Source organism: Nomia melanderi, chromosome 11, assembly GCF_051020985.1.
Source record: "Nomia melanderi isolate GNS246 chromosome 11, iyNomMela1, whole genome shotgun sequence".
NCBI lineage: Eukaryota > Metazoa > Arthropoda > Insecta > Hymenoptera > Halictidae > Nomia > Nomia melanderi.
Window position 1 is genome coordinate 709,030 of NC_135009.1, and position 15,544 is coordinate 724,573.

General features: G+C 29.0%; 1 protein-coding gene across 4 annotated transcripts; it reads left to right on the top strand.

Annotated features, from left to right (window-relative positions):
- Positions 1-2,920: 2,920 nt before the first annotated feature.
- MFS18 (major facilitator superfamily transporter 18) lies at positions 2,921-15,538 on the top strand. Of its 4 annotated transcripts, XM_031978440.2 has the most exons (8): positions 2,925-3,600; positions 3,692-4,038; positions 4,118-4,291; positions 13,932-14,064; positions 14,173-14,269; positions 14,547-14,712; positions 14,776-14,934; positions 15,001-15,538. In XM_031978440.2, the coding sequence occupies exons 1-8, from the start codon at positions 3,539-3,541 to the stop codon at positions 15,138-15,140; spliced, it is 1,278 nt and encodes a 425-aa protein (XP_031834300.1). In that variant the 5' UTR covers positions 2,925-3,538; the 3' UTR covers positions 15,141-15,538. The 4 variants fall into 4 exon arrangements, with proteins under 4 accessions (XP_031834299.1, XP_031834300.1, XP_076228466.1 ...); XM_031978439.2 differs by having other exon boundaries at positions 2,921-3,600; positions 14,547-14,934; XM_076372351.1 differs by lacking the exons at positions 2,925-3,600; positions 13,932-14,064; positions 14,173-14,269; ... (1 more) ...; positions 14,776-14,934; positions 15,001-15,538 and adding an exon at positions 7,017-8,921 and having other exon boundaries at positions 3,766-3,905; positions 3,983-4,038.
- Positions 15,539-15,544: the final 6 nt, after the last annotated feature.

The following is a 15,544-nucleotide window of genomic DNA, read 5'->3' on the forward strand; positions in this document are numbered from 1 at the left end:
ATAAGGAAACCCTACAGCTGATTTTCCGCTCAGATTTTGATGAAGATTTAGACTATTGAATTGTATTCTACAGCTTTTGTTCGTTATGCACATTATAAACAATTTTTGTCTAAATTTGCATTAGGCATATTGTTGGCAACAAATGCCAATGTCATATATGTTTAACATTTTTATTTTTCATGATTGTCTTAAAATATTGTGTTATAGATCAAAATACAATATTGTTTTCGTAATTTCGTGATTTCACAGCTTCCTTAAAATCTTATCTTTATCCCTGCCGCCTCGTGGCACAATCCGCCAAACTTCGAGAAAGATAACTACATAGTAATAAATGCCAATCAACAAAAGCGAAGACACAATAGCATCCACTATTTGCAACACCTTGCTGAATCTCGAAAGTTTTGTGAAATTACAAAAATAATAAATGCAGATTTCTAATTATTTTACAAGTGTAATGATAAGTTTAACCAACATATCAAACTGGATTTTAGTACAACAAATTACATATTAAATTAAAAATATTAAAGTTCATATTTCGTACTTTTCTTGGGGATAAGTTATTGGAGAATATGTATTTCAATTTTTAATTGATTTTATTAATACTGGAGCAGGTGTATCGAACTGCCTCTCCTTAAGCTGGTGACTTTCGATCAGCGTTCCCTTCATATTGTACCTTATTCAGAAAATGAATTCTGAAAGGAATACGAATCTAATTGGTCAGCTTTCATCTTTTCTCATTTCATTTTCAACTAATTTGTTATTTGTTCCGAGGATAGCACAGAGACAAGGAAGGTGTCTCGCGATGTGTTTTGTTTATAGTTTTGATTGGTCACATGTAACCATATTGACAAATAGTAAATTACTATTGAAAAGAGATGAGGAAAGATGAAAACTGACCACTGAGATCCGCATTCCTTTTAGAACTCTTCTCCTGAACAACACGGAGTATGTGAGTAAATCTATGAGTGTCAATAGGTACAAACAGGTGAAAATAGATATAGAGAAGGTAACACTCTGTGAGAATAAAAATCCTAAACAGCTTGTAAGCTCTATGTTCGATACCTCTGTACTAGAATAATGTCTAATAAAATTACCTATAAAAATTTCGTAGCTTTTAAAATGGTAAGATTTTTAGGACGGGCTGCGTTAATAGCATTATATGTAGCTGTCTCTAGTGTAAAACGGAAGATCTCTTACCTGAGGGCAGCACTAGCCAGCGGTATTCGTATAAGATACGTGTGAAGCGCGCCTATTTCAAGAAGCGTACATGTGTTTTATTAAGGACTAAATTTATTTAAATCTTTACTAAGAATATCATCATTTAATAGCCAAACCTTATTTAATTGTAAAAAAAATAATCATTCATAAATTATCAAGTATTACGTTATAACCCGTTATAGTTTTATCTAGGTTATTCAAAATGATATTTTTAAATGTTATGAACTTACAAAAGAATGAAATGTATTTTATTCCGTCTCATTTCCACGTGCTATCACTTGTTTAAATAATATCATGTTTGTGGATGGTTTGTAGACGTCTAGTCTTCATGGAGTTGTCCTATGGTGGGTCGAGAATCAGCATCTTTCACTTTTTGCTAATAAAAACATTTGGATGCAACGGCACTGATCCTTTGTATTGTAACTTTTTTACCATGTCTTCGTTTCTTGATGCACTCGCGTTCTCATTTTCTTGATGTTCGACACAACCTATTCCATATTTGAACGGTTAAAATCAAAATTATCACTTCTGCTGATAACAGCTTTTACTCACTACATAGCAATTTTGAACGCTACATCTTATATGGCTATTAATATTATTTTTGAAATATAAAAAACTTCATAAAAGGAAGAATTTTCGGATTAGCATGCTCTCGAATATTCAACAATACAATACTAATCGTGTTGTGTAACTGCGCGCTCTTTTATTTTACATTTCTGCTATTAATTTCAAAGCGGAAAAACAAGTGAAAGATTTATTTGTTTGAATTTCCGATATTTTGATATGGAGTTTTCGTATACCAAGAATATTAATAAATTAAATGAATAGAATTCATTATGTTTCGATGTATTGTAAACAGAAGAGTTTTTCATTCGTAAAAAAATAGACCAATGGGAAGTTTATTACGTCATGAATAAGTCACCGTTGTTGCTTCGACATGAAACATTATTAACTTGAATGACTAGTATTTGGTTCGTAGATAGAATAGTACTATAAAATTCAGTAATAAGCAAATTGAATAAGAACAACGCATAAAAATATACTCATATTAATATTACAATTTTTTTTCTACTTTAACAAAGAAAAATTACTGTAAATGTATTTCTTAAGAACGTTTAAAGAATTACGGATATTATTTTTTCATTATAACATAATTGTGATATTTTAGAGTTAAATAACGAACCAAAAAACCAATTACTATAACTTCAATTACAAAATTGGGTTAAATAAAGAACTCCTTCAAACTTTGGTATTTACAAAGCACTGTTGCTTTACCTTACCATATGATCAACCTTTCATTGATAAATTTTATTTTATGTTTTCACTTATAATAAATTCAAATGTGAAATTTATAACTTAAATTTTACTCATTTCCTTTTTTCAAGATACTTAGAGCAGAACGAAGCTAAATTTTTAAATATTGAATTTAAATATATAGTATATACTTATGTACATTTCGTTCTTTTTTCAAAATTTCATCTGATTTCACTATACTGAGACTGTTTTTAATATAAACCAGGGGTGTCGAACTGCCTCCTCTGAAGCTAAATCAGATCAGTAGTGTCGAACTATATTGTCTAGTGTACTATCTCTCCTTACATGTATACTAGTAACTCTTGATTAACGTTCCCTCACTACCTCTGTCCAAGGAGTTACCCGTGACTGTGTATGTAGCAGCCCTATGTGTTTCAATACAAGTGAGTATAGAGAGGGTAAGTCTTCATAAGGGAAAGTCACTATGAAACTCGCAAGCTCTTCCAGTTCAACACCCTTGAGTTAGATTGTTGGTACCACTGATATAAATTACCAGTAAATATAATTGAATATAATTTCATGTTATTAACTATAAATGATTTGTGAAGTTTCCGAAGGATGCAATTTTCTTATACTTTGCGCGTAAAAAAAATGAAAATTAATAGTAAATTGATAAGAGTAAAAGAATTCAAATAAGTTCGAGAAATGTGTTATTAAATTATATGTATAAATTATTTGAAGGGAATCGTATTGTGAATTGTGTTTACGGATGTCATGATGCTTAAACGTTCTTCCGGAAAATCATTAATAAATATACACATGATATTGATGTATTATAAATATTTTGTAAAAGTCAACAATGAACTGTACAGACTATAGATTTGTACTAACGCATTTACTCTGCCAAATTTGGAGGTTATAATATGTATACAATAGATATGTATAATGTAATTTTTTATCGATGAATATAAATCAACAACGTTGGAGGTATATATAAAAAACTTATGTACCTTAAACATATGGAAGAAACCATAATTTTTTACATAAAAGAACAACTTTGTAAGAAATGCAAATGCAAATACCTTTAGATTCAATCCAAAATGAAAGAACCAATTCATCTTGGTCAAGGTAATGAAAATATATATAAAATAGAATAGTTTTATGAAGATATGTACATAGTAGATTACAATAAATGAGATATTCCTGAAACATGTTTTAGGAAGGAAAAACGTAAATGGTTTTTATCTTTACTATGTGGTACTTGTCTTATATATGCTACAAGAACATCTGTTCCTTTGTTGATACCAATAATAAGCAAAAAGAAACAATGGTCCAAACCAGACTCTGGAGTAATATTATCTAGTTTCTTTTGGGGTTATACATTAACGCAAGTTGCTAGCGGTTACATTAGTGATAAAATAGGAGGACAAAAGGTATTATTGATCTCTGCTGTTGGATGGTCCACAACTACATATTTTATGCCAGAAATTATTGAACTTTTTTCAAATAGTGATACATCTGTATTATTAGTAGCTACAGTAAGAACGATAAATGGAGCATTCCAAGGTAGTTTTGTGCTATAAATAATTTAGATATCTAATAGTATAAACAAAATTTTTATATATATAAAACTTGTATATTACAGGAATGCACTTTCCTAGTATGATTAGTTTAATAAGTCAACGATTACATGAAGCAGAAAGAGCCTCATTCTTTAGTTTATTAACATCAGGATCTGCCCTTGGTACATTGCTCACAGGATCTCTGGGTTCTTACCTATTGGAAAATTATAACTGGACAACAGTCTTTCAAACTTTAGGTAAATGAATATATGAAATGCTTTATTTATAATGGCATGCAGAAGTTTAATGAATAATTATTTTGTTTTATCACAGAGAAAAAGAGAATTCTTTATAATAAGAAGATATTTTTCTCCACTTCTCTTCTAAATTAAAGCTAAGAAAATAAGTATTCAAAAACTTTTGCACAACTCTTTTGCACTAATAACATATCGAAAATATAGAACATGAGGCTACCTAATAGGCCAAATAATTTTCAAAGAAACATTTTTTCATTATGAATGCATTGAATTTTTTTATCTTTTTAATGAAAAAAATTGATTCTATAAATACTAATTTCAAAGAGATAAATGTTAACTTACATTTATAAAGATATAGTTTTATTATACAGATAATTTTTAAATATAAAACAACTTCAGTGTTTCATGACACATTTTTCAAGAAATAAATAAGTTATAAATACATAATTATCTCAAGAATAAAAATTAAAAATTTTTATCGTACTTGTGTATATATCTGTAATACGTTCATGGTTTAGGAAATTTTGTATTGCTTTATATTAACTTTTGTGTAATTTCATGTCAAACAAAATATGAAATAATATTTAGGATAATATTTATATTTGTCTTTTATAAAATTAAGTAATGGTATTGTAAAAGTAGACAAAATATTTAATGTGATTATATTAATGCAATATTCTGTGTACATATACATATATTATGACAAACTTGTTTACATGATCAAAAATGTGTAATGTTTTGCATGATTTTAATGCTGAACAAAAACGTAATTTACAAATCAGGTCATAAAAATTTGCCTTTTAGTCATCCATTAATGAAAATACTTTTCCTTAAATATCATCATAAAGGTACTCTTTTAATGCATCTAAAATCTTTCTTTATGAAACAACATACATAATAATTGGTATTACAATATTTTTTCTTTGTTCAAACAGAAAGCAACAAAGTGTAACTTGTTATATACAGAGTGCCATTCACTAGTAAAAAATTTAATTTTCTGTTTCTTTAATTTTTACAAAAATGTTTAAAAATTAATGTATCAACAAAATGGTTTTAATAACAGTGGAATGAAATATTATATGATTCAGACATTTTTTTCACATTCTATTTACTGCAAATCAGTCTGGAATCATCACGTATATGATTAAGGTTATTAATAAAAATATATATGGATTTATTTTAAGTAGAAAATATCACTGATTCATTCAAACCCTGATAAAGGGTTTATATAAATATAGTGAAAAATAGTAAGAAGTATTACACTGGTAGTTAAAATGGAGATCTGTTTCTTTAGTACTGCCTTGAAGTTACAAAAATTATTGAATAATTTTTCTACTTGGCGATTTATTTCATTTTAACATTTTGTAGTTGAAATATTGTAATTATAATCTGGAATGGAACAAACGTCTAAAACAGGAGACTTTATTTTTATAGAAATAACAAACAAATTTATATGTAATTAATGAATTAATTTTTTAATAATATTTATAATATTTATAAAGTATTAAGTTGATTTAAATGCGCAGTAAGTGGATTTGTTCATTATAGTTCAAAAACACAGAAAACGGCGCACGCCTAAAAAGTATTAATAATCCTGCTTATTTTCTTCATCGATCAGTTCAACCGACTAATTCGATCACTCGTAAAATGAAGGCCCTTCGACTATACTGATATGATCTATAATTTCTTAGCATTGTAAATATCTTTAGCAAAATCACCTCTTATATTTTTAATTTCATTACATAATATTCTTTTGAAGAATTTGCGTTGAGAATATTTTTTATATATTTATGCAATTATTTTGTAAGGCCCAGCCCCGTGCCCTATTTGGACATGCTCGAATGACAAAATAGGCTAGATCGAACTCAGACTGGGAAGGACTAATTTATATTATCAAACTACACACTGTGGTATAAAAGTTTGAGCACACAATGTAAATTTTAGTAAAACTGTGCTTAATATGCCATTATAATTTTAATATTTTTATTGATTTCTTTACAAATGTTACGGAATGAATGTAAATTTATAAAAAAACATAATAAGTTATTAGAAATATTCACATTCTATGTAATTAAAAATGTTCTATGCCCTTATTTTGTTGCCTTTAATACTCAATTAATTATTACATATTGAGGAAAAGCTGCATAAAGATATTAATTAGAAAGAAATGAAAATATCTTTATTAATATACTATTAAACTCAAAATTTATTACACTGAATTAAATCTGTATGTACTTTTTTATATGATTATAATTTAATGTATAAATTCTATTGTTTAGAGTCCATGAATTTCATTAGTTAATGATAAAATATGCTATTTGTACAAGAGGCTATCCTTTTGAAGAAAATATTTAATAACTTTTTTTTTTTAACTGAACCTTAAACTAGATTGTATAGACACAGTGATAGTAAATGAAAGAAGCGTATATTATTTTGAAATAACTTGTGTTTAAAGTTTAAAATTGTGTATGTTTAAAACAAAATTGTAATTGGGATGTCATTGCCTATTTTGTTTTTTTTTTGTTTTTTTTGTTTTGTTTTTTTTGGCTAAGTTGTCCAAAGACCCAAGGATCTGCAACTCAACCATTTGTTTATTATGTCAGCATACCACAGTTCAGAATGTGTAACTTTAAAGTTTTGTTTTATATTGTATCATGTGTTTAAGAATTAACGATGTTACGGACAATACTATGATAAACCAAAAATTTTATATATTCAAATTCAGTTTTCATCTTTAGCACTCCAGTTGTTGAAGCCTCTATATAAAAGGACCTACTGCAAGTGAGATATTTTTATAAGAAGACTTTGGATATCAAGACAATAATAATCGATTCAGTTACACTACTCTCTTACCAAGATGGCAAGTGACAAGAGGATCCGCAGAACATACAGATCACTTACAATGAATCAGAGGCTAGAAGTTCTTCGACATTTGGAAAGTGGAGCATCCACGTCGGAATTGGCTACCAAATATGATATACATCCTGCTACGGTTTGTCGAATTCGACGATATGCAGCGACATTAAATCAGTTAACAGAGCAAGGGGTCGTGATGGGAAATCGCCGAAAATTACGGAAACCGGTAAACGAAGAAGTGGATAACCGTTTGTACGTATGGTATCTAGAACAATTAGCTCTTGGTGAGACGCTTACGGATTCACTGATGTTAGAAAAAGCAGTAGATATTCATACAGAGTATGGAGGACCCTCAACTTTTAAAGCAAGTAGAGGTTGGCTGTGGCGATTTAAAATTCGTCACGACATTAACACGAAAAGAGATGTGGACGTAAAAACTGCGAAACAATTTATGGAGAATTTTACACGTTGCATAGAGGAAACGAGCATTGACAAAGAGAATGTTTATAATTTTTGTCAGACCGGTCTCGTATGGAGAAACCTTTGTACATCGATTTTAGTTCGTAGCGGAATAAAAGACATTGACGGACAGAGACCAAAAAGAGAACGAGTTACTATAGGTCTTTGTACCAATACTACAGGAAAACACAAGCTAACACCGTTATTTATTAACAAATTTGCAAATCCAAGGGTATTAAAGTCTTGGAAGTATCATTTACCCGTGATTTTCAAATCGCAGCGACAAGGTTCCTTAGATGCAGGTTTATTTTTTGATTGGTATCAAAACCACTTCAAACCTGAAGTGTTGAAGCATCAAATGCAAAGCGGCATCTATGGAAAAGTTATTCTCATTTTGGACGATTCTCAGGGAGATAAAACGAAGTTATTTGAAGGACTTCAACCAGATGAACGCTTTCAAATTATATTTTTTCCTCAAAATACCTCTCAGAATCTTCAGCCAATGAATCAAATAATTGATGCAGTGAAGAAGTTATATCGAAATAAAATGTTACACCAAATTCAGAGTTTGCCAGGTGGAATAAAAGAATTTTATTCTAACTTCGACATGAAGGAATGTATTGATTTCTTACATGAAGTATGGTCAGAACTAAGCACTATGTGTATTCAAGTCGCGTGGAAAAACCTTGTTAAACAAAATTTTATAGAAATAGCAGCAGTAGAAGATCTTGGAAGTCAACTAGAGAGTGATCTACAGGAGACTGTTGACGTTATCACTACAGATCAAGAATCGGAAGAAGAAGCCGCTGACTTCGTAACAAATAGTGTAGAAGATGAAAATTTCTCCGAATGTAAAATAAAAATTGAACCTTTCAACGATACATGTACGGAGGAGTTGTCATCAGTTACATTGCCTGATGAAAGTGAAATCATGACAGCATTTAAAAGCATAACAATTTGGTCCAGACTAGAACCAAATTTTGTTAGACTACATGTAAAGCGTTTAAAAAAATACTACGACAAAAAGTGATATATTAATAATAATATTGATAATGGAAGTGATTGAAAGAAATAACTATGGAAAATAGAATAGGGTAAAATTATTACACTCTCTCTCTCTGTGTGTGTGTGTGTGTGTGTGTGTGTGTGTGTGTGTGTGTGTGTGTGTGTGTGTGTGTGTGTGCGTGTGCGTGTGCGTGTGCGTGTGCGTGTGCGTGTGTGTGTGTGTGTAAAATATGTTATTCATCATAAATGTACGTTTCTTTATTTTATTAGATAATATGTAAGTAAATATATTATTTAAGTTAAGTATAAATGACACGATGTAGATGAAATCAATTGATAGATAGTTGGATGTGGGTAGGGATTACTATTGATACCGGCTAGTTGCGTTCGGTTAATTTTATTCCTGAGGTGCTGGTCCTACCTTATCGGAATATCTTATGAGTCCTCTAGGTCGTTTTAGTGAGTCTTAATTTCGTCCCGTTATTTTATTCTGAACTTGCTGGGCCTTGTTGTTGTGGACAGGATGCAACAGCATTGACGTTAACCGGTGGTTTAAGGAACATGACGTATCGCTGAAGTAGATATATGAGCAGTTCAACTCACGGTGCCTGTAAGTTAATGTAGTGCCTCAAAGAGCTAGATTATTACAGCAACTCTCATTAAACTGTTTTAAACAGCTGAGGTAACCCAATGCTGTATCTGGCATAAATGACAGGAACTGTTGGACGGCATCCACCAGTATTTGTTGCATCATCTTTGTAAAAGCTTCTAACCGCTCAAACAGTTTTCGTTGCAATACTTCAGTCATTTCCTGTTAGTGGATAAAGTATATGCCTACCTGGAGTGATTCAGCTGAATCCTCATAATAAGCTAATATATGCTAGATTTGCACACTGGCATAATTGTACCATCAGGTAGTTAATGCATGCAAATGCATTCCTTCGTAATTCTATCACAAAAATACATACTGGTATAAAATTAATTTGAGGGACTCCTCTTTTTTATCAAATTCTCTACGTTCGATAGATTTCTTGTACATACAATCGTTTTCAGACTGGTTATGTTGGCAACAAATTGCTCAATTATCCATGTAAGTGTACAATTCTTTAGGTATTCAACTGGTTTCAATACACTACTGTATATATAGGTTTCCAGTGAATATCTGATTCGGGGTACATAGTCTGACAATATTTTCAGATATTTTACTATCTAAGCTGGCACGACATTCGTATGTTTCTTTATTATTACTAATTACATAGACTTAGCTCCTTAGGGATCTGGCTGTTCCCCGAATTTGCCATGAACTTTTATAATATCTTAATACTGTATTTACAGATTGTATTGTCCAAGATGCTAAGTTTGAACAAATTGTTATATCGAATTCAACTGGATTAACATAAACGTTGTTTAAATTCCCTAGAATTTAATAGGTTTTAAAGGTCGATGCTATAAACATTAGTTTGATCTCTGTATTTATAAAAAATTTCCATTTAATCAGATACTCCGTCTCTTAGTAGGTGAACTTCGTATGATGTTCTTCTCTTGGATTGTCTCCACCGAGCCTTCTGTGGGAATCCTATATTTGGCTATAATCTCATTAATTGAAGATCGTACGTCATTCAGCAAAGGAGTACTCATATAGTTATAAAATTCTCAATAGAGATGCTCTTTCTACGTTCCGATTTTCAGTATTCGTCTTAGTTCTAATTAGACAAAGTGCCATTTGTTCCTGGTAAGACCTTGTGAGAATTCTACTCTCGCACATCTTCATTGATTGCCCAGTGCTGAGCCAACATCCGTGCTATACAGTTAGGTAGGGAAAAGGTGTTTAATTAGTGGTTCACAATTTGTTTACTCATTTATTCATTCGCAAACCACCGGGACTTTTTTCTATCTTCGTCTAGCCGCTACGTACGTAGTGGTGAGTGCCCTGATCATAGGATCGGTCAACACGTTGACTGCCAAGAAAAACAACAGCGTTTTATGTATTACTTATTCTTTTTCTAGCAGAGATAAAAAGGAAGAATTATTAATTATTTGTATCATCATAATTTTCACATTACACTACTTATTTACGGTACTCAACATTTTTAATCGACATCACTTATCTTACAAGTTATAATTATTTTCTTGTAATTTGGAAGTTTCGGTCATCAGTGACCGCCGTAGCAGTCAATGTGTTAACTGATAACAAGAGTGAAATTCGTGCATTCCCTGGAATAGAAATAGTGGGAGGCTGGCTGAACAAATATCATTTGTCGGAGGAGAAACAGTTAGACACCCCTGGCGTAGAAGAATCAAGAAAGAGCCAACTAGCACTTTTAAAACAAGTGATATTAGTAATACTTTTCTATCGGAGTATATACTAAAACAATCGCTTGTAATACCAATAGAAGTTATAAATACATTATGCAGTAGAATTCCGATTGTCTGATATGGTCAAGACTGAGACAGTGCCGAATAATTGGACTATTCCTATATATGATGAACATTGAAAATATAATTTAAAAAACAACAGAATAACGTAGTAATATAATTTATTAACGAAAATGGGACATATCAAATAAAATATATAAGTGTAAAACATTTTTTTTTAATTTCTTGTTTTGTAAATAATGTCGTTATATTAGCTTATTTTGTCACCTTCATGTCACCTTCGTCCAAGATTCATGAATTCATTTGTTTTATTCCCGAAGGGAAGAGTAGTAGGAATAAAGAGATCGGTAAATTGAGGACTGGATAATAGGGATTCTACTGTACTATATTATGTTATGAACTTTTATTTTATATATTTCTCATCCTAATAATAATTTATCTTGTAACTAAGTTAATAAACAGATTATTAATATATAAAAAAAGTTTCACTATAATTGGAAGTTCTCCGCGAAGACGAATAAAAATTTAATTTTTTATTGGTGGATGACTAATTTTAGTTTTAGAGCATTTGATCGTTAACCATGCACGTTTGAAGAGTTATTAGTAAAATAACTTTGAAAATATCAGTGGATTAGAATCGTGGTTTGGCAGATTTCAATCAGTAAAGGTTTCTTGAAGATATAATTTCAATAAAGATAAAATATTTAAACAAAGATATCAAACAAGTACAAATGTCAACAATAAACTATTGTTTCTGGAAAAGTTATATTTATGAGATGGTTATTTTTATTTTATTAACAGGTTGATTGCTATGTAATACTTTTGTTTTTTACGTAATACAGTATTAAAACATTCAATTGCAGAATAAGTTCTACAAAATAATGCAATATTTTAAAGCAAACTAAAAATGAAGTTAATTTTATATTTGACGTTTATATTATAAATGACGTGACTTTTTTTATGTTATTAACTTCATACTAAGAATGTTATACAGTATATAAATATTTCTTTATATTTGCTTTAATCTTTATTTAAAAAAGAAGACAACAAATTTTAATTTATTTTAATTAACTTTAATGTTTGCCCGCATTACATAATTGTTGGATAGTCTTACCTGATTATATACACATAATATATGTCTTCCAAGTTTGGTTCAAAAAAGTACAATGTTTCGGAGAGCAATATCTCGTAAAAGAATTGAAAACATCTGTATGTCAATTTAGATCAAAATTATGATCAACGATAGGATTATTTGCAATAATTTATTTAAAACATTCATAATTCTTTTACATAAAGTAAGAAAAAAGAAGATGTTGGATATTTTACAAATGCAAAGAAGAAAGCACTTAACAGTTTGATCCATGCGTATATATTTTGACCAAAAGGCTTGTCTATAAAAATAAGAAAATATATTTTTTCGGAGTGAAACCGTCAGACTGAAGAATAAAAGTAATATATTTTACAACAGTACTATATCTTTGTAATAGATATAATAAACTTCATTATAAGTTGTAACAAATAATTGAACAATATTTTATGTAACAACAGTATTTAACTCAGTTTTAGTATATAAAATTTACAAAAATATAAATGAATTGTTTCGATAAAAGAAATTTTTTGTTTCGCACGTTTGGTAATACTAATTCGATGCAGCAGAAATATAATACATTGACAATAAGAGAGGACTAAAATCTAATGTTCATAAGAATTTATGAAAATTAAGGAAAGATAAAATACAAATAGTGTATTTTCCTCAGTCCCCTCCGAACCGTTCTATCTATATTTAAAGGCAAGTTTAATTTTAAAGTTTGAAATATTCAAGCACTTATATACCAACTTATATTTAAAATATCCGAAAATCTCGCACCATTTGTTAAAATTGGCACAAAATAAAAATTTACAAACAATTGTATTCAAAATTTCCGTGCTCGTTTAAAAATTGTTTCTATGCATTCATACGAAAAAATGGCGTCTAATAATCTTTTTCTTATTTTTTAAAAAACTTTCTAACAGTTCAACTTTATATAAGGTTTGCATTGGATGCGCGTGGATTAATCACGTCTATGATACAACTAAATAATTTTTGCATAATTAAAACAATTAATATCATTTTCAACTATACGATATTTTGTTTTAAATGCTATCTTCGATTGTAGAATTGTTTGAGTGGAATAATATATATACTTAAATTTTGAAGTTTTGTTTTATTAGTTATTTAAAGTGGCATTGACATAAAGTTGACGCTTTTAGAAAAGAAAGTTGTTATTATTAAAGTTACAACACTGAATTTTTGCCACAGAATGCTGCTTTTCGGCATCATTAAGGAGTTGGTTTTGTTTACCAATACTGCTAATGTTAACAGACACGTAAAAATATCAGTAACCAGCAACATCTATAAAGCAGCAGAATTACGTTTCTTTTAGTTACCTGTTCTCTTCTAAAGTTAAAATATTGAAAACAAAAATACGACAATTAAAAAGAGAAGTTTCTAAATGCATCACTTTTATTACTCTTTACGAAATGATAAAAGCATCTCTCAATTATTTTTGAATAAGCGTAAAATCATTTAATGAATTAAGGAGAATAATTTTTTAGAAAGGTATTCCTTGTTTTAAAAGATTTTCTGATTTATTTTATACATAATTCTACAAATTCATCATTGCGGTTTAGAATCTTACAATGGTCTCTGTGTAATATCAGTAAATGATCTAACTTTCAGTGATGTAACCGTGGTATCATAGTAAATTAATAATAATTTATATATTTATATCTACACCTTCTAAATGTGCAATCAATATCTGAAAAATAACGCATCGGCAAATTCTGCTCATTTGAACCGAATTTAAATTTGTAAAAAGTTGTTATATGAAATGAACCAAAATTATAATATAATATTTGTTTAATAAGCAGATTACAAGTATTTTGATAAAATTTACTAATTTAGGTGGTTTGAGTCTGACATGGACATTATTATTAAGTTATCATACTTTACCATTTAAAGAAAGGACATCTTCTACTAAGATAACTACTAACTATGCTTTGCCATGGTTGAAGCTTTTACGAAAACCTCCATTCTGGTAATTTAATTATTAATAAATTATAAAAATAAAAAAATGTTTTTTATAAAAATTAATAATAAAAGTCAAAGAAAATATATAAATTTCATCTTAGATTGTATATTTCAGGTCATGTGTAATAGGTCATGCTTGCCAAAATAATTGTTTTTTTGTATTATTATCATGGATGCCAACATATTTTCATGATACATTTCCTGAAGTGAAGGTAATTACTAAATTATAGATATTTATGTACTTATGACATATACAAAGCTTTGAAATATAAAATCGAAAAATTCCTGATAATATATAATACAATTTTTTCTCTAGTTTGTATTTAAGCAAACTTTTAAAAAAAAAGGGAAAATTATTTTCCTTCAATTTGATTATTTATACATACTGTATAAAAATGTATTAACATAAACATTAGTCTATTTATTGTTAAGTTTTCAGGTATTAACACTTTATAAAATTCTGTAATTAATTTTATTTCATTCGTTTAGAGCTGGGTTGTAAATATGGTACCATGGTTGTCCATGTTACCTTGTACATTTTTGGGTAAAGCCCTTTCTGAAAAAATATTAAAAGCAGGATATTCTGTCACTGTAACACGTAAAACAATTGAAACAATATGTTTTGTTACGGAAATAATAAGTCTTCTATTTCTAGGTATGTGTACAATTGTATTACAAACAAACTTTATCAGTAAAATTAAATGTAACATTATTTTAGCAAAAGTGGAAACCTTTCAAAGTGCAATAATTTGCCTTGCATTTATAATTGGTGGATCAGGCTTTCACAATAATGCAATTGCTGTAAACCCTTCAGATCTTGCACCAAAACATTCTGGAAGTGTATTTGGATTAATGAATACTGTTGGTGCAATCCCTGGTATGCTAAAAACAATCCTATGTTTTTCTTCCTTTAGAAAAAAGTAACAGGATTTACATTTTTCAGGATTCTTGGGAGTATACTTTGCAGGACATATTTTACATGTAACACACAGCTGGCCTGTTGTCTTTATATTTATTGCTATAATTGATGCATTAGGATGTGTAATATATTTATTATTTGGATCTGGTCAAGCAATTATATAAAAATATGATCTGTTACCTCCGTTTTTCTAGTAAAAACTTTTAGTCTAAAATTAATCATATAGGTTATAAACAATTTTAAATTAAATAAAACATTAAAAGTTATAATATTTCGTAACACCATATCAAAATAAGGTATTTTTTAAAAATAATCAATGATATACTTTTATATTTTTAATAATAATTGAAACTATTTTTAATTTTCGTACTTCATTTATACTTGTTTGTTCATTTATTTCTAATCATAAGAATTACAAACATATAATTAACAAGGAACATCGTTTATTTAATGTAGATTTAAAATAAGTTTAATTTAACGGTAAAACATAAGTTCACTCTCTTAAGTGTAATATCTATGTAATTTTCTGTTATGTGACAATAAAAGATAATTGGTTAAAAAATTGTTT

Coding starts and splice junctions, on each gene's coding strand:
- MFS18 (XM_076372351.1), top strand. CDS start 7,149: ATGGCAAGTGACAAGAGGATCCGCAGAACATACAGATCACTTACAATG.